This window comes from Rhinatrema bivittatum, chromosome 15 (genome assembly GCF_901001135.1).
Source record: "Rhinatrema bivittatum chromosome 15, aRhiBiv1.1, whole genome shotgun sequence".
NCBI lineage: Eukaryota > Metazoa > Chordata > Amphibia > Gymnophiona > Rhinatrematidae > Rhinatrema > Rhinatrema bivittatum.
The window spans coordinates 58,924,372-58,948,712 of record NC_042629.1 but is presented as its reverse complement, the minus strand read 5'-3'; the positions used below and the strand labels follow the sequence as shown (position 1 = coordinate 58,948,712).

Genomic DNA, 24,341 nt, shown 5'->3' with positions numbered 1-24,341 from the left:
GCATGTATAAGCGCAAGATTTAATTAGATTTTAAAACATGACCCTGAGGAAACAGTTCTCATTTCATCAGCTCCTTCCTCCCTCGAGCATGGACACAAACCCATTCATGTAGCTCTTCCTGCGCATGGTTCTGTTCCAGACCTCCAACATGACTGCAGAAAATAACGCAGGCCCCCAGCATGCAGCCCTCACTGAGTAACATTCACCCCCAGGGACAAGCCAGACCTCCTTTCCTAGTCATCCCCCCCGACCTCGTTCCCCCTTCCTTGCCACATCAGCATTGCCCACACAGTGGCTGGGATCTGCGGGTAACCCCCAACGTGATTTTTTTCCAGAAATGTAGGGAAGAAGAGAACAGCCACAGTGGAAAAGAAGAAGCATCTACGGGGAGGAAGGAAGTAACAGCCACAGAGAAGGAAGATAACAGTCCCTGAGGAGAGGAGGGGAGAAAGCATGACATTGCAAAGACTCTTCTGCTTACCTTTCTTGCCTACGTTTTATATTTTGTTACCTTGGAATGTTAAAATTATCCCCAGATGTTAGTTCTGTTGCCCATCCTTCAGTTCAGGGATGCTCTGAAGTCCTTCAGTGTGTCCGAGTCCTGAGCTGCCTCTGACACAGGCTGGGCAGATGCGACCACAGGTCACATGGCCCAGGTCTGAGCCCCGGTGACCTACCACTGAGCTAAGAAACCCTATCATGGGACCTTACCTCACCTCTTCATTACAACCTCATGACAACACCTGCAGAGGGAGCCATGATTACCAGTGGTGACACGCCCTCCGGACCATGTCATTACAGCAGTGCGTGTACACACAGATACAGAGCACGTGATAGTGCCCTCGTCCCGAGCCTAGCGGCGAAGGATCTGCAAAGACCGGGTTACTGAAAGAGGAGAAAAGAAGTCACAGGCAGCTGTGGCATTAGCAAGGCCTGGTGACGCAAAGCCACTGGTGAAGCTGCAGGGTTTTAGCAGGGATTAGGGAGCTGCAAGTTCTAGAGCAATCCACTTAGGTCACAACTCATCTCGCTCTGCAGGGCTCCTGCCTTACGTGTTCTTTAGGGGCTGGCATGGTCCCTGTATCTATAGGAAGGAGAAGAGCAGACCAAGTTCATGCACCGACCTGCAAACTCCGTTTAGAGAAAAGTCCTCAGAATCTCCAGGACCGGGGGGGGGGGGGGAGCGCCAACAGCTTCCACCACAGGCTATGCGAAGAAGAGGGGACAGGGTGAATGGGGTGCCTGCCCTGGCTCGATGATGAGGCAAACTGGTATCCATGCTAGCACTCCCCCGATGCCACTCAGTGGGTGAAGGAGTACTGGGCTGTCCACAAGTGACTCCCCCCACCCCGCCGATCTGTGCTGGTGGGCCGCTGACTAGAAGAGAGTCTCTGTGGCCCCTGGAGGCTTCTACCATGTAAAGCAGCTGGATGTGCCCCTGACAAGCAAAACAGCAGGACCCCAGAGCTACCACCACGTGAGGCAGATGGTACGATCCGAGCCAGGCAGTAAAATCCTGGGGCACCCAATGTCCTGACAAGAAAGGGAGGTGGTGAGACTTCAGGACTGACAATGTGGCTCTGGAGTGCTAACAAGCGAGAGAGAGGGGCTGTAGCCCCAGGACTGATGACGAGGAAAGGAGCCAGTGTGGCTTCAGGACTATTTTGCTGCCCCTGTGTGAACAAGGACTGTGCTGCCTCCTCCTCATTCTTTATTGTTCTCATACCCTCTGTCTGTTTCACTCACTCTCACTCTCACAGCCTTATTTCTCACACTTTCAGTCAGCCTCAGTCTCTGTCCTGCCCCCCTTACCCACTGAAAAAAGCCCAGCGCCCTCCAGCAATCCAAACTTTTAAAACTGACACAATAACAAGCCAGACCCTGTAAGCAATACAACAACATAAAAACAGAAACATCACCATTCCCCATCAAACAATGAAATCAAGAAATATAACATCACACAGTAATTCTTCTCAGATATAAATCTATTCACTGTGCTGCTTTTAAAGAGACCATCATAGAAACAGGCATACATTTTGCCTGAAAAGCTTTCAGCAATTCTTTGCTATGCCTTTTGTGTAATCATTGGTCTCTAAATTTTTTTTTTACATTTTTCTTGCAATTTAAAATTCAATAACAAGAATCCAAATTTAGCTTTAGTTGTCACACAAAACACCCTGACACGGCTTGTGTTTCAGAAATCATCAGGTTTCCTGCATCAGGGGGTGTCGCATGAAGTTGTCATCTTGTCAGCAACGCAAATACAAACCGAAACAGGCAGACGCCAATGTTATTTCAAAAAGAAGCAGACCAATGAACTCCTTCCATATGTCAAACATAACCACGCCTTATATCCATATATAAGGTCCAACTATGTTTAAATCAAAGAGTACCAGTCAATTTCTACATTTTAACCACGAGATTGTACTGTATCCAATTTGTATATCCAAAATGTGGGCTTCAGCTCCCCCATGTGGGAGACTGGAAATGGTATATAAACCAAAGGTGGGCAATTCCGGTCATCGAGGGCCATAAACCAGTCTGGTGTTCAGGATATCCCTAATGAATATGCATGAAATAGATTTGCATACAACTGAGGCAGAGTGCGTGCAAATCTCTCATGCATATTCATTAGGGATATCCTGAAAACCCAACTAGCGTGCAGCCCTTAAGGACTAGAATTGCCCATCCCTGATATAAACCCATGCCACCATCTTAGGGTGTGGGGCAGCATGTCACCATGCTTCCTGTTTTGTTTACTTTTCATAGGAAAAGACAGTTGGACCTCTAAGGAATAGGTCTGGGTATGGAAAAGTAGAAAGGGTGCCTTTGCCTAACCTTAACATGTTTTTTTGGGGTCTTTTCTATTTTCTGGGAAGGACGTTTTTTCCATCCTTCCTTTCCCTTTACCTACTACCTGCCTGAGTACCCTCCAGCCCAGGGGCTCAGTGCACTTCCGCTAAGAGAAGTGGTGCCTCGCAACCATAGAGCCCGGGGTGGAGGAACAGATCTGGGTTCCTGCCTGGGCAGAAGAAGATCCGTGGCACCCATCCAGTGTAACCTGCATCTTCATCATCAAGACCTTGAAGCAACAGGAGAAGTAAGGAGGATAACTGAACAAACGGACTAAGGTATGAAAAATGGGACTATAAGTGCACTTAAATTGGGTAAAGATTGTCCTATCCATGAAATTCTAAAACCGCCCCATTTATTGGAATGGATCAGGAATGAGAAATAATCAATTGACATCGGTAACAGAATTCATTAACTGGAAGCTGAAAGTCACAACTTTATTAGCAAATCTGAAGCTTGTAAAATGGATTGTAAATAACAAGAACTTGTAACTTAATATTTTCATCAACTTTCCATCTTTAATCAGTAAAGGTTAAGTTGGAAACCACCAACTGCTTCCAGTGTGATTATTACTGCTGTATACAAGAGACTTCAATGCTTAAATACTGCTACTGAACCATATTCAGGGCCTACTAGAAAGTAATTCCCTCCCCCTGGATCTTCAGAGAGCCTTAATATCATGAAAAGAAAATGACTCACTTCTGCCCTCTGTTAGGTGTGGTCTCTGGGGTCCTGTGAAGGAATGCTAGCCTAGGGGTAAGAATATTCAGAACGACAGTCGTATTCTTCTGAAGCTGTACTAACGATTTTAAGAAACTGCAATAATATATACTGAGGAATTTGATGTCTAAGCACAAATCTTTTCACAAATCTGTTTCTTGTTGTTTTAACATAAAAATGAAATAACAAAAAGGGGTCAGTGCTATTTTTATGTAATATTAATGACAAGGTTTCAGAAACTTTTTCCCCTCTCTTCAAATTTTCATAAACTTATTTATAGAAGACCATGTGAACATATACCACCCTCTCTCTCTGGGGACTGCAGGCAGAATATCTGAGCCAGTCCCATTTCATGGCAAACTACCAGGAGGCTCACCAAAGAGGCACTAGAAAGACAGAATTAATTAATACAACGCAGTAAATATATGGCTGGGTCTCTGACCCTGTGCACGGACTCCTATATATGTTCCAGTACACAAGGACACTTTTTACACATCGCATCAGGGATTCGGAATATGTTTAGATCTCCTATAAAAAGAATTCTTATGAAACCAAAACTTCAAATAAATTAAGATATTCAAGATGCAGCCAGCTGTTGCCCACACAGACATTTGAAGTGAATTCTCTTTCGAAATATATACAATTAAAAGTCTCCACCCATAGCATCAGTATTAAATTGTATTTTGTTGAGTAATAGCTTCTCTTTTTTTGCCTTAAAAATTACTTCCTAATCGCTCCTCTGAGCCGAGGACAGTAACTTTATGCAGGGACATTGATTCCACCACTGATGAACCCCCTGGGTCAGTGACAGGGGCCACTTTATCTGTCATTTAGACAATAACATGCATCTTCTTTTTTTTTTGGCAGCTAGAAATGTCATTGAAAAGAAACTCTTCTAAATGTTACTCGGGCATGTTTGTTAGGGGGCGTTATTCCCACCAAAAACGTTTTATTTACTTAGGGGTATCTGACTTTCACGCTTGGCATCACGGAAGTCGGCAAACCCACCGTCCTCGCCCCCACCCCCAGGACTCCCGAAGGTGGGCAGGACCCCCCCCACCAAAGCCATGCCGCGAAGGGTTAATGGCTGCCCGCGAGGAAGTCCAGCCTTCCGGCTCTGCGATTGGCTGCCCCCCCTCCAGGTACTGCCCTCGCCCGCCTGCCGATAGGTGGCCGGAGATGGTCGTCAGAGGAGGAGATTTAAGCCGCGCTGCCCTGCGCTCGCTCGCAAGAGTTGCAGCTTGGCTGGGGAAGAGGAAGGAAACAGTAAGTGCACGGCGTGGGAAACCTGCCCCGTGACGGGGGTAAAGCCCCCCCCCCCAGGGAGGAGGGGAGGGCACCGCCTGCGTGAAACCCTCCCGGGGGGGCGGCCCAGGGGCAATGCTGAGTGCTCGCCCCCGGGCTCGCTTTGCTTGGGGCGACCTGGCTGGTTAAGTGACTTCTGGTTAGGTCATTATGCAAGGTTTGGGGCCCGGGGGGGGGGGGGGAGTTTGCACTTCCCTCTTGGAGGTTCTGTGGTTGCGAGGTTTACGTTGCTTCACGGGGGAGTGGGGGCTGGCAAGTTCCTCTCTCTCCTTTTGCACTTCCAGCTCAATCGGACCCGTCTCCGTTGGGTTATGGGACGGGCGTCCTTTCTCCATCTTATATCTGCGGCCCCCCCCCCCCCCCCGGATCCTCCGCACGGCCCCCGGGCCGGCCCCCTCCTGAGGTTCCCCTTAGCGCGCGGGCCTTTTTATGGCTCCGAGTGGGGCGGGCGAGGATTCATTCTGCCCCCGCTCTGTCCTGTTTCCCTCAGCTGGCAGGCGAGGGCCGGGGACTCCCCCCGTTTCCTGGAAGTGCTGGGAGCCGAGTCCTGCCCTGCAGCTGCTCGCCGAGCCTTTTCCAGCACAGGGGCGTGGGGGGTGTGAGGCTGCTGTCCTGTCTCCTCTCCTGGGATCTCATCTTCCCGGGTGCTCTGATGCCCGAGTTTGCCAGGGCGTCTCCCTCGCTCAGTTTTCTTATTCCCTAGTCTGCTGCCTTTTTTTTTTTTTAACCTCCCTTTTGGGATTGTGACAGTTCTTGGCTCAGCGATTTTTTTTTTTTGGTGTTTACATCATCCGTTATTATGAAGAGCTTTAAAATATTCTGTGAAACCATTGCACCTGGGGGAGGGAGGGTGCCATTTCGCATGCAAGTTCTGTCATTGCCTAGTTGTTTGTGTGTTCTGGATAAGTAAGGAAGGATTATTTATTCCTCCAAGTACTACAAGGACTAGAAGACACCGCTGTCATCGTTAATGACCTGGTAGTGGATTTAAAACCAACGGGAGACTCCCCCCCCCCCCCCCCAACTCAGCAGTAATTAAACTGTAAAATCTGTTGCCAGAGAGTGTGGACAAATCATTTAGCATAGCAGGGTTTAAAAGGGAATTTGGACAAGTTACTGGAAGGAAAAGTTGGTAAACCGTTAGCTAGGTAGACTTGATGGGAAAGCAATCACTTGCCCTCTAGTGTGGCAACAAGAAATGGATCCACACCTTGGGAGTGCTTCCAGGTACTTCTGTGGATCCTGTTTGGCCACTGCCTCAGACAGCTGGGTGGACGTTTGCTCTGACCCATCATGGCACTTCTGTTGTCAAGTGTTGAATACAGTGACCATTAACTGGAAAATGCATTTGTATTCTGCAAATAACCCATAATACAAGAAACATGTATATCTATATACAGCCTTTTGAGGGGGTAGCTTCCTCCTGCTCCTCTGGATTTTCAGCTTAGTCACAATCAAGGCTGGGATCTGGTGCCAGGAGCTGTCATTCACAACCATCTGGGGATTCCCCTCCCACCTTATTTTAGTCCAGTGATTGTACTGATAATCCACTGCTGGGGGCCATGCACCAGGGCACCCAGCAGTCACGAGCCTTAAATCTAGCCACTAAATGGCACTACTGGATGATGACCAATCTTCCCCTCCCCCACGTTTTGTATGCAGTCTCTGCAGTAGCTCCAGCTCTGGCTGTCCCAGCAAATGGAACCCATGACCATTAGCACTGAGCTGGTCCATATGTACATAAGTGTTATGTATATCACCCAAAATAACGATCCTAAATGTGTGTGCTTTTTGAACCCAGCAGTAATAAGTAGTTTTAAAATGATTGTTTGTCCTTGTGTGGTGGAGGCCAAAGAATCAAATAGAATACTAGAAATTATTAGGCAAGGAATGGAGGATAAAATAGAATATCATGCCTCTATATCGTGCCATGGTGTGACCACACCTTGAGAGTTGTGTACTGTTCTAGACATAGCAGAATTTAGAAAGTACAGAGAAGGGTGACCAATATAATAAAGGGGATGGAACAATTGCCCTATGAAGAGAGGCTAAAGAGGTTAGGACTCTTCAGTTTGGAGAACACAGCTGAGAGGAGATATGACAGAGGTTCTACAAATTGAGTGCATGGAACAAATAAACATGGATAAGTTGTTTACTCTTTCAAAAGTATAAAGACTAGGGAACACAGTGAAGTTACTAGGTAATATATTTAAGACAAATAGAGTAAATATTTTTTTAATCAATGCATAATGAAACTCTGGAATTCATTGCCTGAGGATGTGGTGAAAGCTGTTAGTGTACCTGAGCTTAAAGGTTTGGTTATTTTCCTGAAAGAAAATTCCATAAATCATCATTAAGGTGAAGTTTGGGATAAGCAGCATGGAATCCATCATGCTTTTTGGATCCTTCTAGGTTCTCATGTCCTGGATTGGCCACTGTTGGAAATGGGGTATTGGGCTTGATGGACCTTTGGTCTGATCCAGTATGGCAAATGTTGTGGTGGTTTTTTTTCTCTTCTGGTCTTTTTAAATGGTGTGTACTATTATAGCCATGCACTCTGTTTTTCTACTTTAAAATTCCATTTCTGTTCACTGTGGAAAGAAACCATGCATGACATGTGGTGGTGTTGCATGCCTGGGGTTGATGAGGATCTGCTCAGTAGCAACAGTACCCACTTATCTGCCTTTTTATCATATTCAGAGCAGCTTGGTTGAAGGACCTTTGGAAAGCATTAACACATAGCTCTGCAGCTGTGAAAACTATAAATCAGGCAAGGAAGACTGTAACATTAAAAAAAACACCTTGTTGCCAGTACAGTATCATAATTTTGAAGGATATCTTCCCTCCTGGATACTACATGCTCTTGTGGCATCAGCCCTGGCTGGGTGGGGTAGATGTGACTCTGTACCTTGTATTCTAACCTCGTTGCCCTTGGTGAGTTCCTTGCACGGCCTGACGTGGTTAAGAAAAGTGCACTGAAGTGCTCTGTAGACAGCTGCATGGTTGTGGCAGGGGATAATGCAGCTAATTCATTATCAATTTGCTTTTTGTAAATGGCTGTGCAGGTCTAGTGGCCCTGCTGGAAGGAAAACAGAGGGTGTAGTACTGAGCTGTCCAGGTTCTCCTGTAAAGTAACTTCTTATGATTAATGACTTTTACTAGAGTGCCGCCTGCCAATAAATCTTCTGAGAGAAACATTGTAACAAAGTTTGATCACAGGCATATGGGAAAGGGGCAGGTTGATCTGAGTCCTTTCTCCCAACAGCTGTGAGATGGAGTTCAGGTAAGGAGTGGGAACAAATTGTAGTCCCTGGTTATTTGGAGGGTCTTCATTCTTATTGTCATGGCTGTTTACTTTGGGTTTGTGTGTGGATTTTTTCTCATTTTTATGGAGATTGACTTAGAATGGTTATGGAGACCTAGAAGGGGTGTAAAATGTAAAATCGAAGTCTCCAGAGTCTCTTCTATACATCCTTGGAAGGATATAATGCTTAAATTAGTTGCCTCTCTTTTTTTTTTTTTTCCTTCTGATCTGGAAGGAATTCTGGAAACTTACTATAAGCACAGAGGGAAACCCATAAATCACCTTCCAGACCCTTGCATTGCTAACAATACATACCTTCTCTCACCTCATCTTTATTCAGGTCTTGTTTGTATGTATTAACCACATTTTTGTCCAAGCTTCTGTTCATTTTATTATGGTTTTATTGTAACCTGCCCTGAACGTTGGAGGGCACAGCAATACATCCTAAACTTTAAATAGTGGAGTAGGGAGAGTAAAGCCAGACGAGGTAAGCTATGGGGGTGGGGGGTTAAGCCCCCTTGTTCCTGTCACTGCTCCAGGCCAGTGATGGATGTTGGGTCCAGGGCTGCACATCCTGTTTTACTCCCCAAGACTTTTTGGGACCTGTCACCCTGCAGGACGTGGCAAGCAAAATAGTTGTATTAATTGGAACAGTCGCCCAGTGATCTTTATCTTAAGATACAAAAGGTCTTGCAAGACTTCCTGCTGGTTAAAAACAAAATCTGTTTCAATTCTGTAGCAAGTCTCATTTCACTATTATCACCTTAGTCAAAGATGTACTAAGAAGCAGTTTATTTAATAAATTTCCACATACCACATACCTTTAGGTGACTTTTTTTTTTATTGCACTAAAACATATCTGGCAAGCTTAACAGGTAGTCACAGATGGATTAAATTTAGTTAATAGAGACAGCTACAGCTTATTATCTACATATTCATGTGGATTAACATTTTGCACTAAAGCAAAATGGATCTTAGGGGAAAATAAAACTTGTATGGCCACAATTAAATCTCTAATACTAGAATCCTACTTGAGATACTAAAAACTATTTGACTTGTGACCTCTGGAAACATTACAAAAATCATAAAAATGTATGATAAAAGCGCTTTGTTGAAAATAGTTTAAGTCAAGTCGGAAACCGAGAAGCAGGTCCTGCTGCCAACATGTAAACATGACGGGCTGCTAGTCAGCCAGAGTAAACAAAAATTCTCGAAGACCTGCAGCCCCAGGACAGATGTCTTCAGCTTGCTGCTTTAGGCCAAGGCGGGAGGGCCTCTCTGAGAGAAGACGCGGTCAGTCCTGGGATTGTGATTAAAAACAGCATTTCGACAGTCTGCATATGCTGCACTGGTAAAAGGTTAAATTCTGCAGAAAAAGGTCCGACACACTTTGCCCTCCCAGGGAGTTCAGGCTGTTCCCAGTTTTTTTTGTCCCATGTGTTACTAGAGTGATGCTCTGTTCACATCCCCCCCTTGCCTCTCTGCCATAGCCTACCAGGATGCCAGCATCCCGGTACCTGCTTCTGTAAGCTAATGTTCCCCAGGGCCTTTTATTTGAGCAGCTGTTAAATAGGTTTCCAAGATGCATTGTCTAAATGCCATTCTTTAAATTATTTTCTTTGCAGCTAAGTGTTTTGGTGTAGCAGCCCAGAGGCTATGATTGACATCGATCATCGACTGAAATGATAGTCTGGGACATTATAGTGGCACTCTGCTTTCACTGTAACTGGCCAAGTGATCTGCAATGGCCCTGTTAGAAGCTGATTTAATGTCCTTAAACAAGTACCATCTATGTGGCATAAATGGATCACAGTGGCTTTCAGAGGTAGGGGTTATTCTTAGCAGGTAAGGTTGCCAGAATTGGTGGCTTCCCGGGAACCCTTCCTCATTCCTACGGGTCAGTGCAATACCGTGCGCTCAGGCTAGGGCATAGGTTAACCCACGGTTGGACGTGCGTTTTGGAAGCATGTCCATAACCCCTGATGCGATAAGGGGATCAGCACATCCAAAATGTGTCCAAACCAGGGCATAGCTAATATAACTCATCACATGTAAACGCCATGTTGAGGCTATTAGTTATTAACCCTGATCTTAAAAAAAACCCATAAATAACCAGGCATCTGACTCACATGCTTTAATCCTCAAAATGTAACACTAGCCCCAGAGCTGAGGATCCCCAAAAGTTGAATAGAAAAGCAGAAAATATTGCTCTTCTGGGGCTCCTCAGACTTAATATCATGGTGACTAAGCCAGAGGAACCACAGAAAGCAGAGACATGAAGTTTTGATGGTGGTCAGGTTAGAAAAACGGACATTCTAATTTCTTATTTGTTCCAGGGATAGCTACACTTTAGTCTACTTAGCTGCTAATGTGTTATGAACATTTCCACCAGGAACTTGTCAAACCTTTTAAACCCCCCCATGCACCATGCTAGCCACCTTGATGTCCTCTGGCAGTGGATCCCACAGCTTGATATGGTGCTGACTGAAAGCATTTCCTATGGTCTGTTTTAAATCTTAGAATTTTCATGGAGTGTCCCCTTGTTTTTAGTATTTGACAGGGTAAATAATCCCCCCTTTTATATTTTTATAAACTATCATGTCCCCTCTCGGCTGTCTCTTTTGCAGGCTGAAGAGCCCTGGCCTGCATAGCTTTGTCATAGAGATTTTCCATGCCCTTTATCACTTTTGTTGCCATCCTCTGCACCTTTTCTAGTTCTGTTATGTCTGTCTCGAGATGGAGTGACCAGAACCGCACACTGTTCTTGAGGTGTAATTGTACCATGGTTTCATACAGAGGAGACATATATTCTGTTCTAGTCTCCATTGCTTTTCTGATCATTCCTAACATTCTATTTCCATTTTTGACTGCTTCTGCACACTGAACTGAGGATTTCAATGTATTGTTCACAAGGATCACTTTTCCTGGGTAGTGACTGCCAATATAAGACACAGCTTCATGTATCTGTAGTTGAGATTATTTTTTTCCTATGTGCATCACTTTGCCTTTGGCAGATTAAGTTTAATCTGCCATTCAGTTACCTAGTCTCCTAGTCTCTCAAAGTCCTTCTGCAGTACCACACACACTCCCGCCTTTTTAACAGCTTGAATAATTTTTATCTGCAAATTTGATTGCTTCATAAGAACTTAAATTGCCATGCTGGGTCAGACCAAGGGTCCAACAAGTCCAGCATCCTGTTTCCAACAGAGGCCAAACCAGGGCACAAGAACCTGGCAATTACCCAAACACTAAGAAGATCCCATGCTACTGATGCAATTAATAGCAGTGGCTATTCCCTTACAGGCCGATACAGTAGAGCGCACTCTACTGTATCGGCCTGTAAGGAAATAGTGCAGTTAGCCCGGGTTTGAACGTGCTAACTTTACCCCTTATACAGTAAGGGGTAATAGTGCGTCAAACACATGTCCAACCCCCCCCCCCCCCCCCCCGGAAACTAATAGTGCCCGCAACATGCAAATGCATGTTGCGGGCACTATTAGTTATTCCCACGCGATACAGAAAGTAAAATCTTCAGCCAAGCCGCACATTTTACTTTCAGAAATTAACACCTACCCAAAGGCTGGTGTTAATTTCTGTCAGCGCCGGGGAAGTGTGCAGAAAAGCAGAAACTGCTTTTCTGTACACCGGACTTAATATAATAGCGATATTAAGTTGGAGGCCCCAAAAGAAGAAAAAAAAGTGATAATTAAAAATAAAAAATCGGCCCGTGGGTCAGAAGATGGATGCTCAATTATACCAGTGTCCTTTTCTGAACCCATGGCTGTCAGCGGGTTTGAGAACAGACGCCGGCAAAATGGAGCGTCGGCTGTCAAACCCGCTGACAGCCGCCACTCCTGTCAAAAAGGAGGCACTAGGGACGCGCTAGTGTCCCTAGCGCCTCCTTTTACCGCGGGCCCTAACTTGCATAGGCCACCCTCCTGAATCGTGCACCCAGGAGAGTGGCCTGCCCACTCGCCAGGAGAGCAGGCGCTCGCCAGCTCTCCCACGTGTTTTTCTGTATCTGCCTGTAAGTAAACTTGCTACTTTTTCTAGATCATTTATGAATGTTAAACAGCACAGGTCCCAGTAATGATCCCTGTGGTACTCCACTAACTATCTCTCCATTTGGAAAATGGACCATTTAGTCCTACTGTTTTCAGCCTTTTAACCAGTTATAAATCCACAGTAAGTCTCCTATCCCATGACTTTCTAATTTCCTAAGACATCTCTCATGGGGGACTTTGTCAAATGCTGGGATATATTATATCAGCTATACTGTATCAACCCACTCACCTTTATCTCCAGGTTTACACCTTCAAAAATGTTTTAAGACTGGTAAGACAGGATTTACCCCTTGATAAAACCATGTTGACTCTTTGCCATTAAGCAACATGGCCAGTGCTTTTAAGATTTTCTCCATTTTATCCAGCACTGATGTCTATAGTTTCCTGTATACCCCTGGAGCTGCCCTTAAAATTAACATCACATTGGTCACCTTCCAGTCTATGTATCAAGGCAGTTTTAAATGAGGTTGCAGCTTACTAGTAACAGGTTAGTAATTTCATAGTTTAGATCTTAGAACTCTGAGGTGGATCCATCAAGGCCAGGTGATTTGTTACTTTTTTAGTTTGTCAATCTGATCTATTACATCCTCAAACATCAGAGATTTGTTTTAGTTGCTCAGTCTCCTTCATTAAAGAATGTTTCAGGGTTTTACCCAAGTTAAATTTTGTCGTATGAATTGTTGAATTTGATGGGTGACCAGAGAGCTAGATCATGGAAAGGTACTAGGTAGTGTACTTGGAGTTCAGTAAGACTTTGGACATGGTTCTGTATAGGAAAGCTAAATTGAACACCCTTGTTATGGGACCTGCTGTGAATCTTAAAACTGGCTGAGTGGGAGGTGACAAAGGTTAGTAAATGGAGTTTTCTGTGAGGAGGGGGATGTTGCTAGTGATGTCTCGGATCAGTCCTTGGACCAGTTCTTTTCAACACTTTCATATGCAACATTGTGTTTTTGTTTTGTTGGGGGGGGGGGGGAGGGGGTTGCTGATACCAAAACCAACAAGAGGGTGGGCAGCCAAGATTATGTGGAAAACATGAGGTATGGTCTAAGGTTTAATGCAAAAAACAACCAATGCATTTAGGATGCAAAAACCCAAGAGACAGTATTAGAGGAGAAATTCTTCTAAGCACGAAACAGCAGGATCTGGCAGTGACAGTATCTGATCTTAAGTTGGCCGAACAAGTGACTAAAGCAATGGCAAAAGCCAGAAAGATGCTTGCTGGCATAGGGAGAGGAATGGGTGACAGAAAAAGGGAGGTGATATTGGCCCTGTATAGGTCCCTGCTGAGACCTCACTTGGAATGCAGTGTGCAGTTCTGGAGACTGCACCCTCAAAAGGATATAAACAGGATGGAGTCAGTCCTGAGGGAGGCTACTAAAATGGTCAGTGGTCTTTGTTCTAAAGCATATGGGGATAGACTTAAAGATCTAAACTTGTATAACCTAGAGGAAAGGCAAAATGGAGAGATGCTAAAACATTCAAATATGTCAAAGGTTTCCATGCATAGGAGATGGACACTCTTCAACAGACTCTGGAATGAGTCATGCGATGAGGGTGAAACAATGTCCCCACTTCACGTAACTCTCAACTGCTCCATTTTAGTTTTTTGCTAATTAACTTCCTTAGTCTCCCTTTTTATTTGCTATTGCACTAGTTTTTACTTTGTCCTTCCATCAGTGATTATGTCAAACTTGATTGATATGATTGCTATTGCTTAGTGGCCTCACCACAGTAATACCTCATACCAGGTCATGTGTCCCACTGAGGACTCAGTCTAAAGTAGGTGGCCTTCTTGTTGGCTCTAGGACGCACTGCTCCATGAAGCAGTCATTTGACATCTAAAAATAATCTCTAGTATGTCCCAATGTGACACTGACTCAGGCAACACTGGGGTAATTGAAACTTCCTGTTTCCAAATTTATTTGCATTTTTTTAGCTCACATTTCAATCTTTATTTTGGCCAAGTGGCTGGTAGTATATCCCCACTCCTGTACTCACATAGGAAATTTCAATCCATAGGGGTTCCACAGTGCCTCTAGTTTCCTGCAGGATTTTTCATACTTGATTCTATTCCATCGTTTATGTATAGTGCCATCCCTCCACCAATTTGATTTGCCCGTTCACATTGATATAATTTATATCATGGTATTGGTGTCCCCTTGGTTATCCTCCCCCCACCTATGTCTATATCCTTATAATGCCATACAGTCTAACTTGCCATTCTTACTGTTCAAACTACAGATGTTTAAGCTATTTATTAAGCACAATAAATAAGATGCAGTATTTAGAGTACACTATTTCTGATGCACCCCAAAAGCAAACAGGTAGAAATGCTTAACATGTAAAATATTTATTTAATCCTCCCAATCCACATCCACCTCTCATACCTAACATCCATCCCAACTGCACCCCCTCCCGCCAAAAACATAAAATATCTCTACATCTCAGGTAGAAAGGCACCAGGGGGCCCAAATTCAACCTGAGCTATGTTCTCAGCACCAAAATAAGACATGGAGGCCATTTGAATGTAATTTAAACCATGTGAAGGCAAAAGGTCTCACAAGTGTCTAATCACTAGATTCTCCATTTACAGCATGTTGTGGAGCAAACTGTATAACATAGACGTTTTAAACTGTTTGTACTTTCATTTGCTTGTTAGTAAATGATACAGGCTGTTCAGAATCAATCACATTCTGATGTCTTGTTTTTGTCTGGGTTACTTCAGCCTTAAACACTATCTCTACTGAAATACACAAAAAAAGTTTTAGAATAAGTATCTTTGGAAGATACATCCCTCCAAACCATGCACGTCTGAGTGATTGTCTGCTTCTCCCCCATGATCTAGTTTAAAAGCAGTTCTAGATCCTTTTTAAGTTAGCACCAAGCAGTCTGGTTCTACTCTGGTTAAGGTGTAACTTATCCTGCCCCCGTTCCTAATAAATCTAGAACCTTCTTTTCTACACCATCGTCTCAATGCATAGAGAACAGAGCTCTGCCTGCCTCTGGGGTCCTGCATGTGACACGGAGCATTTCTGAGAATGGAGGCTCTGGATTTTTCTTACCTAGAGCCTAAACTTAACCACCTGCACATTGCTATGTCATTGCTACCCACATGTACCACAAAAGCCAACTCTTCCCCAGTATGCTAAAATATTATCTAGGTGGTGCATGAGGTCTGCCACCTTTGGGGGCAGGTTATCAAGTGATCCTCATGCTTGCCAGCCACCCAGCTATCTACATTCCAAATGATCAAATTGCCCACTATAATAGCCATCCTAACCTTTACCTCCTGAGCACGTGGTCCTGGAGACGGTGTCCTCTGTGCAAAAATATAAAAATACTGGAGGCAGGTCCTAGCTGCTAGACTGCTTCTGCCACAGCAAGATAATGGTCTCTGCCAGATGAATTTGCTCCTCCAAAGCAGCACAAGGGCTGCTTGACTGGAGCTCTGACTGTTGTACTATGTCCCTGCATGTCTCTTCTATATACTTCTATCTTCCATACTTGACCACCAGGGATCGTACTTGTTCTGAGAGCCAGGAGCTCTTTGCACCAGGTGCACACATCCAACCTCTCCCCAACAGGTAGATAATCATTCACGTGGCATGCGGTAGCCCCCAACTCGCTGCTGGACTTCAGTCTGCATCTTAATTTTATTGAGGTGTTTAAAGTCTGGCCATCTCAAGACAGTCCACTTGCTCTATCGACTGGCAGCTTCAGAAGGGAAGCAGCTGGCTGAGACAGATAAAGCAGGATATGAACAGTCGCAGGCACAAAGCACTGTATCATCTCATCAGCAAGAACAGTGAGTGTAGGGCTTGGTGGGGAATACATTCTGCTCCTCCCCCCACTTTTCATCTGAGCAGGATCTCTCATAGTAACAAAGCAATGGTCAGCATATAGAATCCTTGGCCAACAATATCTTTTGAGGGACCCTCTCTTTGGGCCATCTCCTCACCTTGCCTTCATCATTGCCCTCTGTAAATGTCCCAGGCACACCGTTTTACTCTTAACACCTTGGTGGGCTTTTGTTACAGGATTTTAGAAACATCCATGCAGCCAACATAATTCTAGTAACTAAATTTTGTGATGACAGCCATTTTGTCTAGAATGTCTTGCACTTGAATGTGGTTGAAAAGAACCAGAAGAGAACTTGACATGGTAACAGGGCCATATTAAAAACAAGGGCCTTGAGCAGATTCCTGTAGATGGAGGCCCTTTTTATTTCCATTCCTCCCCCCCCCCCCCCCATCAATCTGATGCTGCACCTTACCTATTCTCTGGTTGACAAGGTAGCTACACACCACTGCCACCTTCCATATGGGCTGGTGCAAGCACAGTGTTTGGGGGGGGGGGGGGGGGCTTGTGCCATGGACAGGGCTGATGCAAAGGTATTAAACACCCTGGCAGAATATTCAGCCTTGTACCCCTCTCTACCTGGCCCATTGGTCCAAATACCCTTCTAAGACTTGATGATTAACCTCTGCAACTTATAACAATCCTGCAGGAACACAATTGAGCATTATACTTGTAAATATTAAACTTTATGTATGTGTGTATAATGTGAATGTCTTCTGATTTTTGGTGGTAGACTGCAAAAGAATTCAAAGGTTTCAATTTAAGTTTAAAAGAAATCCATATTGTATGGGTTGAAGGTAATCTGAGAACTGGTATGTCCACCCCCTTTAATAACCATAAACTAAAACTTAGTTGTTGCGTTAGTAACCACGGCAAACTCCTTCCATTACCAGATACTCTGAAGTAACACAAAACCCTGCAAAACTTCACTCAGAACCCAGATTGTGCTGTTTTGGTAGGACAAGTTTACTAACTCCCAGCAACAACCCTACTGATGAAAAGGTAGCTCTGTAAATATTCTACTGTGGCCTATAACACACACACACACCTCCTATTGAGAGAGGACTTGAACTGATACAGAAACCACACACGAGCAGATCAGACCCTCACCAAATACAGAAGTAACCATTACTTAAACAGAAATATGCAAACTTAATTCTTCTTTGCTCTGTCCACTTCATCTTCACCCTGGGGAGGGGGCTGCATTAGGAAGCAGAGGGGATGCTATCTGCTCTGATTTCAGGCTAGCCTCCTCCCTCCCCTGTTCCTTGCATATTGACTGGGATGAGGCAGAGGGCTGTTCTGTTGGCTAAGATTCTGGGCAGTGGCCAAAAGGGACATGTGTTTCATTTGAAATGCATATGGTCAAGGGCATTTTTAGTGTAGAAGAAAAAAACAGCCCTAAAAAATACCTCCCCCCACTCCCATGACCCAAAACCCTATTTGGCCTGCAGGCTCTATCTCTACTGGTCAGTAGTCATCAGGATAGAGCTGTGTGTGCTTATGGCACTGCCCGTGGGTAAACGCAGCCCTGCTTGGGAAGCGGAGGGACCCGATCTCTCCTCTTGGCCAGTCATTTAATGCTGCTGTCTCATGACAGGATTTCCTTGCATAATTTAAATGTTGACCGATGCTTTGCAGAAAGGGGGGAGGAGGAGGGCAGATGAGACTCCCTTCTGTGGATAGCACTGGATGGAAAGCGCCTGTTACTCCAGTAGATCGAGTCACTAAAAGGCTCCCTCCTGTCCCCATTGTAAAAGGATCTGACCACTTCTGCACCATATTGGAGCAGCTTTTTTTCTTGGAGCTACTGCAGGATTCTGACTCTTAACAGATGGTTTGCTATCACTCTTGGATATTGAGCTGTATGCTTTTTTTTTTTTTTTCCATAAGGGAAACTCTGGCAGCTAGAGGAAACTCTGCCCTGTGTTGTGACCAAACCACAGATTACCACGCCTACCCTGGAGTTGGCAGATCTTGAGGTGCCCCAAAACCTGAACAGAAAATACTGCTTTTCTGTGGTTCTTCCGCCTTCATATCACGATGATATTAAGTCAGAGGAACCACAGAAAGCAGCAGTCAGATTAGGGAAACGGCCGCTCCTTGTAGGAGTGTCCATCTTCCTGACCTGGGCACGGCCACTTCTCCTGGGTGCCTGATGCCAAGAAGGTGCCAGGAATGCACAATTTCCCCCTAGCGCCTCCATTTTAACGCCGCAGCTAAGTAGCCTACTGTGTCTCGCGCTCGGAGGAGGTGGATGGATGCGCATTAGGAAAGCAGTTGCTAGACTGTGAGCGCCCATCTTTATTTTTTTGCGTGCTGATATTGCATCGGCCTGTCTTCTAATGGTGGAGGGATTTGGGGACCTCTTGTACACACCTGGCAGTATGGGCCCGGCCCAGCCCATTACTACAAGGCTTAATATGCTGAGTGGGCCCATGAGGCTCGGAGCCAGCAAATCTGATCGGCCTCATTTTGACCCTCCCAGTTCTATAGGGGGCAACTTCCAAACCCTGCAGGGAGATTGCAGGGGTTTTATTTTTTTTTTTAGCTTGTCAACCTGTGGGTGCAAAAGGAAACTCCTTGTGTAGTGAAAAGCTTACATTATTTTTTTTGGGGGGGGAGGGGTCAGCATTCTACCTAGGGACTCGATTGTGCTTTACTACAAACTATCTGGGGGATTTAAAAATGGAAACACCATGGAAAGATGTTAAATGTCGCATGTACTTCAGGACAGTCCTCCAGGCTCTTCTGTTCGCCAAAATAGATTACAGTCCTCCAGGCTCTTCTGTTCGCCAAAATAGATTACTGCAGTGCCCTCTTTCTAGGCCTCCCTAAATCTACCACCAAACCACTGCAGATGATACAAAATGCGGCAGCGAGACTGCTGACCAACTCCAGCCGCGGTGAACACATCTCCCCCGTCCTCAGAAACCTACATTGGTTACTAGGGATGTGAATCGTGTCCTCTATCGTCTTAACGATCGATTTCGGCTGGGAGGGGGAGGGAATCGTATTGTTGCCGTTTGGGGGGGTAAAATATCGTGAAAAATCGTGAAAAATCGCAAAACCGGCACACTAAAACCCCCTAAAACCCACCCCCGACCCTTTAAATTAAATCCCCCACCCTCCCGAACCCCCCCCCCAAATGAGTTAAATAACCTGCGGGTCCAGCGGCGGTCCGGAACGGCAGCGGTCCGGAACGGGCTCCTGCTCCTCAATCTTGTTGTCTTCAGCCGGCGCCATTTTCCAAAATGGCGGCGAAAAATGGCGGCGGCCATAGACGAACACGATTGGACGGCAGGAGGTCCTTCCGGACCCCCGCTGGACTTTTGGCAAGTCTCGTGGGGGTCAGGAGGCCCCCCACAAGCTGGCCAAAAGTTCCTGGAGGTCCAGCGGGGGTCAGGGAGCGATTTCCCGCCGCGAATCGTTTTCGTACGGAAAATGGCGCCGGCAGGAGATCGACTGCAGGAGGTCGTTCAGCGAGGCGCCGGAACCCTCGCTGAACGACCTCCTGCAGTCGATCTGCCGGCGCCATTTTCCGTACGAAAACGATTCGCGGCGGGAAATCGCTCCCTGACCCCCGCTGGACCTCCAGGAACTTTTGGCCAGCTTGTGGGGGGCCTCCTGACCCCCACGAGACTTGCCAAAAGTCCAGCGGGGGGCCGGAAGGACCTCCTGCCGTCCAATCGTGTTCGTCTATGGCCGCCGCCATTTTTCGCCGCCATTTTGGAAAATGGCGCCGGCTGAAGACAACAAGATTGAGGAGCAGGAGCCCGTTCCGGACCGCCGCTGGACCCGCAGGTTATTTAACTCATTTGGGGGGGGTTCGGGAGGGTGGGGGATTTAATTTAAAGGGTCGGGGGTGGGTTTTAGGGGGTTTTAGTGTGCCGGCTCACGATTCTAACGATTTATAACGATAAATCGTTAGAATCTCTATTGTATTGTGTTCCATAACGGTTTAAGACGGTATTAAAATTATCGGACGATAATTTTAATCGTCCTAAAACGATTCATATCCCTATTGGTTACCAGTAAATTTCAGAATCCTGTACAAATCTATTACCCTAATACACAAAACCATCCATCAGCAACTCCAACTCGACCTGGGTATCCCTTTCAAACTCCACTCCTCTAACAGACCAACGAGAGATATCCACAAAGGCACTCTGAAATTTCCCCCTACTAAAGCCACTCGCCTCTCTACGACCAAAAACAGAGCTTTTTCAATTGCAGGCCCAGCTATCTGGAACAATATCCCAGCAAATCTCAGATTGGAACCCTGCCTCTTAACCTTCAGAAAAAGACTAAAGACGTGGCTCTTTCACCAAGCCTTCCCAGATCCACCGGATAATCACTAGTTTGAGCCTCACTTCTTACAAGGACTTTGACACACTTCCTCCTGAACAATGGACACTGGCATTTCCTGGTTAAAGCATATGCTCTAACCCGTTAAATTATTTGTATCATGTTATATTTATTCTTCCTGCCTCTATCTTCCTTCCAGCTTGTCCTTAAGCCTCCAAGTTTTCCATACCTTGTTGATTGTAACTTTGACTTATTCCTTTTCCTTTGTTATCTATTATTTACCAGAACTGTTACTTCAGTTTTACCCTTTGTTAAAATGTAAACCGATCCGATATGGTTATCTACTATGAGGGTCGGTATAAAAAACTGCTAAATAAATAAATAAAATGTACTTAACTGCTGGGGTGGAAAGGGGATAACTTTCAGCCCGGAAAATTGACCCTGGCAAATCCCCTTTGAAAACCATAACCTTGCGTGGCTCAGAAGGTGAGGCTGTGAATTCCATGTGCCTGGAAGCTGGAAGGAAGTGGTGCTCGCTGTACGACTTCCATAGTGTGCTTGGCTTATCCCTGTGCTACTGCATTTCTTTTGGTAACTGCCCCTTGCCCCTGCTGGTGCGTGTCCCATCCCATTCTTAAGATTATCAGCTGATATCCTGGACCTATTCCATTCTTTCTGAATTGCACGTTAATTGACATGGCCCTTCACTGATCTGAGCTTTCTAAACATTTGGACAAGCTCCTGGAGAAGTCCATAAAGTGTCAACGGAGCAGGCCTGGGGAATACACTGCTTGTCCCTGCACAATAGCAGCTTGATCTATTTACTGTTTGGAATACTACCAGGTCCTTGTGACACAGTTGGAAACAAGATATTGGATTCGATGGATCCTCAGTCTGACTCTGGCAAACTGTTCCTATGTTAATCACGAGACATGGTCTCTGGCTTCTGTCCATCTTACTAGCTGCTGCTTGCTCACATCAGAGCTTAATGTATCACTACTTGGCTAATATTGCTCATGTTTCCTCTTCTTCCTGTCATGTTTAAACATTTTGTATTACTTCAAATTATTTGCTTTTCCAAATGATTTGAGGTGAAGAACAGAAATCATAAAAGCAACATTAAACCATGAATATAAAATTAAAAACACAAGCTTGGTCAAAGGCAAAACACACACACCAATGTCATAAAACAAATAAAATAAAAATCAGTACAGTATTTATCCCAGGGATGGCTCAGCCAAATTCTCTGAAATTAATCCTCAGTTAATCTGGCTTTTTTTGGCAAAGCAGTCCACAAACCAGGAGCCACCTAAGAATGCATATCTCTCTACAGTCACTCTCGGAGCACTGCAATGTGCAGAGCTCCAGAGTCTCAAATGCGTGGATGAGAGGATGGTGCAGGGAAGAGTGTTTGAGGTTTGTTAGGAACTGGGCATCACCTTTGGGGAAGGAGGAGCTCTACTCTAACCAGAGTGGATCCAGGCTGCTGGCACTCACCTTTAAAAAGGAGAGCACACAGCTTTTAAACTAGATGGGGTGAAGCTGATGGTCATTCAGGAACGCATGGTTTAGAATGATGTATCTTTGAAGGATGCCAAGAGAAGAGGGAATTTAGGGCATCCCAGGAGAGGTTGCAATAAATAATAAAAATAGACCTGGTGCCTTTAGTAAAGAGCAGAAAGATTCCAGTTCACCCCTTGTCCACCAATAAGCAGGTGGCTAATGCAAACAATAAACATACTTTGAAATGTCTGTATACAATTGCTACAAGTCTGGAAAAATATAAGATGGGAGACTTGGGGGTAAGAGTTTGAAGGGACGCGCTGATTTTATATCTGTGCGAGGGGGGGGGGGTATCTTTAAAAAAAAAAAAAAAAAAAAAAAAAAATGCAGTGATCGGGCTCTGCCCAGTTCCCTCCCAGTCTGCTCCAGTAAAGGAACAGACTGGCAGGGAACTTCCCTATCCTCCTAACTGACCTTCCTCCTTTTCCCGTCTCCTCCCCAATCTCCACCTAACCATTTTTTTCTTTTTCCTACTTCTGCTCAGCATCTGAAGTTGTGCTGGCTGGTGTGTGCTTCCCCAGCACAGTGCAAAATGTCAAGCAGCACTCTCTCTGAATTAAGGGCCCCCCCCCAGTAAAAAGGTTGCAGTAACTTTGTGGGTTTGATTGTAAATATTACCCTTCTCATAAAGCTTGGGGGTAACTGCATCGAGCAGCAGTTGCTACCTTTCAGAGAAACATGGGGGTATCTTGTATGGCTCGGCAGGTAGTACCATAAGCATCCAGTCTTTCTGCCATCATTACTAAGTAAATTTAGTCATGGGACAGGGATAGTGTCCTATATGGGATTGAGAACTGGTTAAAAGGTTGTAAGACAGGCCGATGACATAAGGTGTGCCCAGCTTTACTTGAAATTGGATGTTTCAGGTGTGCAATAATGGCATTCGCTGCAATAAGGAGATGTCCTAACACGCTTATCTGATAGTGCCACATGCATGTAAATGCCATGTGGATGAAGACACTAACTATTACTGCCAAATGCAGAAAAGCACACCCGAAGGCTGGGCACCCAATGCACACTTTTTAATGTGGGGAATTTACCTCCAGCTTCAGAGGTGGTATAAAGGTTACTTCACAGTCAAGGGCACATTGTGTTGCGATTAAATGTCATCCTTACTCTTGAATTTACTCCTTGCGGTGGAGAGAGATGTGCATTGATTTGATGAAAAAGCAGCCCACAACGTAGATGCCCATAGCAATGGGTGCCTGAGAATTCACACCTTGGCAAAATAACCAAAAAGAAGCTTGATCAAAACAGATGCTCGTATTGAGCACCCGTTGCATCTATGAATGCCTGATGCAATAAACTCCTTTGAGTACCAGAAACACACATTTCTCCCTTACTGCACCCTCTTTAGGCTTCACTGATCTCCTTATTTAAATACTGCATCAAGCGCACGAGGATGTGGCTGCATTCCCGTTAGGAAAACAGGGGCTCAATACGAACACCTGTTTTGTGCATCTTATTTCATTGCCCAAGTGTAGGGCTAAAGGGTAAATTTTCCCAATAGAGAGAGGTGAATAGTGGAGAGCCCCAGAGATCTGTTCTGGGACCACTGCTTTTTAATATATTTATAAATGACCTGGAAATGGAAACAGGCGATCAAATTTGCTGATGACACAGTTATTCAAAAGGATTGAGAGGAGGACCTTGCAAAACAGGGAGACTGGGCGTGCAAAGTGATGCACTCCGGGAAGAGTAACCCAAATTATAGCTACAAAATGCAAGGTTGCACATTAGGAGTCGCCACTCGGGGGGAGGATCGAGGTGTCATGGCTGAAAATATGTTGACATGTTTTGCTCAGAGTGCAGTGGTGGCTAAGAAAGCAAATCAAATGCTAGGAATTAGGAAAGGAATGGAGAATAAAACAGAATATCATAATGCCTGTGTATCTCTCCATGGTGCAACCTCATCTGAGTTTTGTGTGCAGTTCTGGTCAACACATCTCAAAGATATAGCAGAACTAGAAAAGGTACAGAGAAGGGCAAGCAAGATGATAAAGGGGATGGAACAGCTCCCCTATGAGGAAAGGCTAAAGAGGTTAGGGCTGTTCAGCTTGGAGAAGAGACGGCTGAGGGGGGATATGATAGTCTATAAAGTAGTGGAGTGGAACGAGTAAACAATTGGTGGTTTACTTTTTTTTTTCCAAAAAATTAGGGGACATGCAATGAAGTTTACTAGGTGATAGGCTTAAAACTAAGCAATCTTTTTTTTTTTTTTTTTTTACTCTATGAATAATTAACTCTGGAATACCCCTTGGGATCCTGCCAGGTATCTGTATCCTGGATTGGCCACTGTTGGAAACGAGATACAGGGCTTGATGGACCTTTGGTCTGACCCAGTATGGCAAGTTCTTTGTAAA

At 45.1% G+C, this 24,341-nt stretch overlaps 1 protein-coding gene across 2 annotated transcripts in view; it reads left to right on the top strand.

The window, feature by feature from the left end:
• The first annotated feature begins 4,733 nt into the window (after positions 1–4,733).
• The window catches only part of ECE1 (endothelin converting enzyme 1), a 126,518-nt gene continuing 106,910 nt past the window's right edge, over positions 4,734–24,341 (top strand). Inside the window, exon 1 of one of the 2 annotated variants that reach the window (XM_029579304.1) lies at positions 4,734–4,839. In XM_029579304.1, the coding sequence (XP_029435164.1) occupies positions 4,753–4,839 (87 nt within the window). In that variant the 5' untranslated portion in view covers positions 4,734–4,752. Of the gene's footprint in view, positions 4,840–9,859; positions 10,008–24,341 lie in introns of those variants that run through there. The other variant, XM_029579305.1, reaches the window with a different exon arrangement.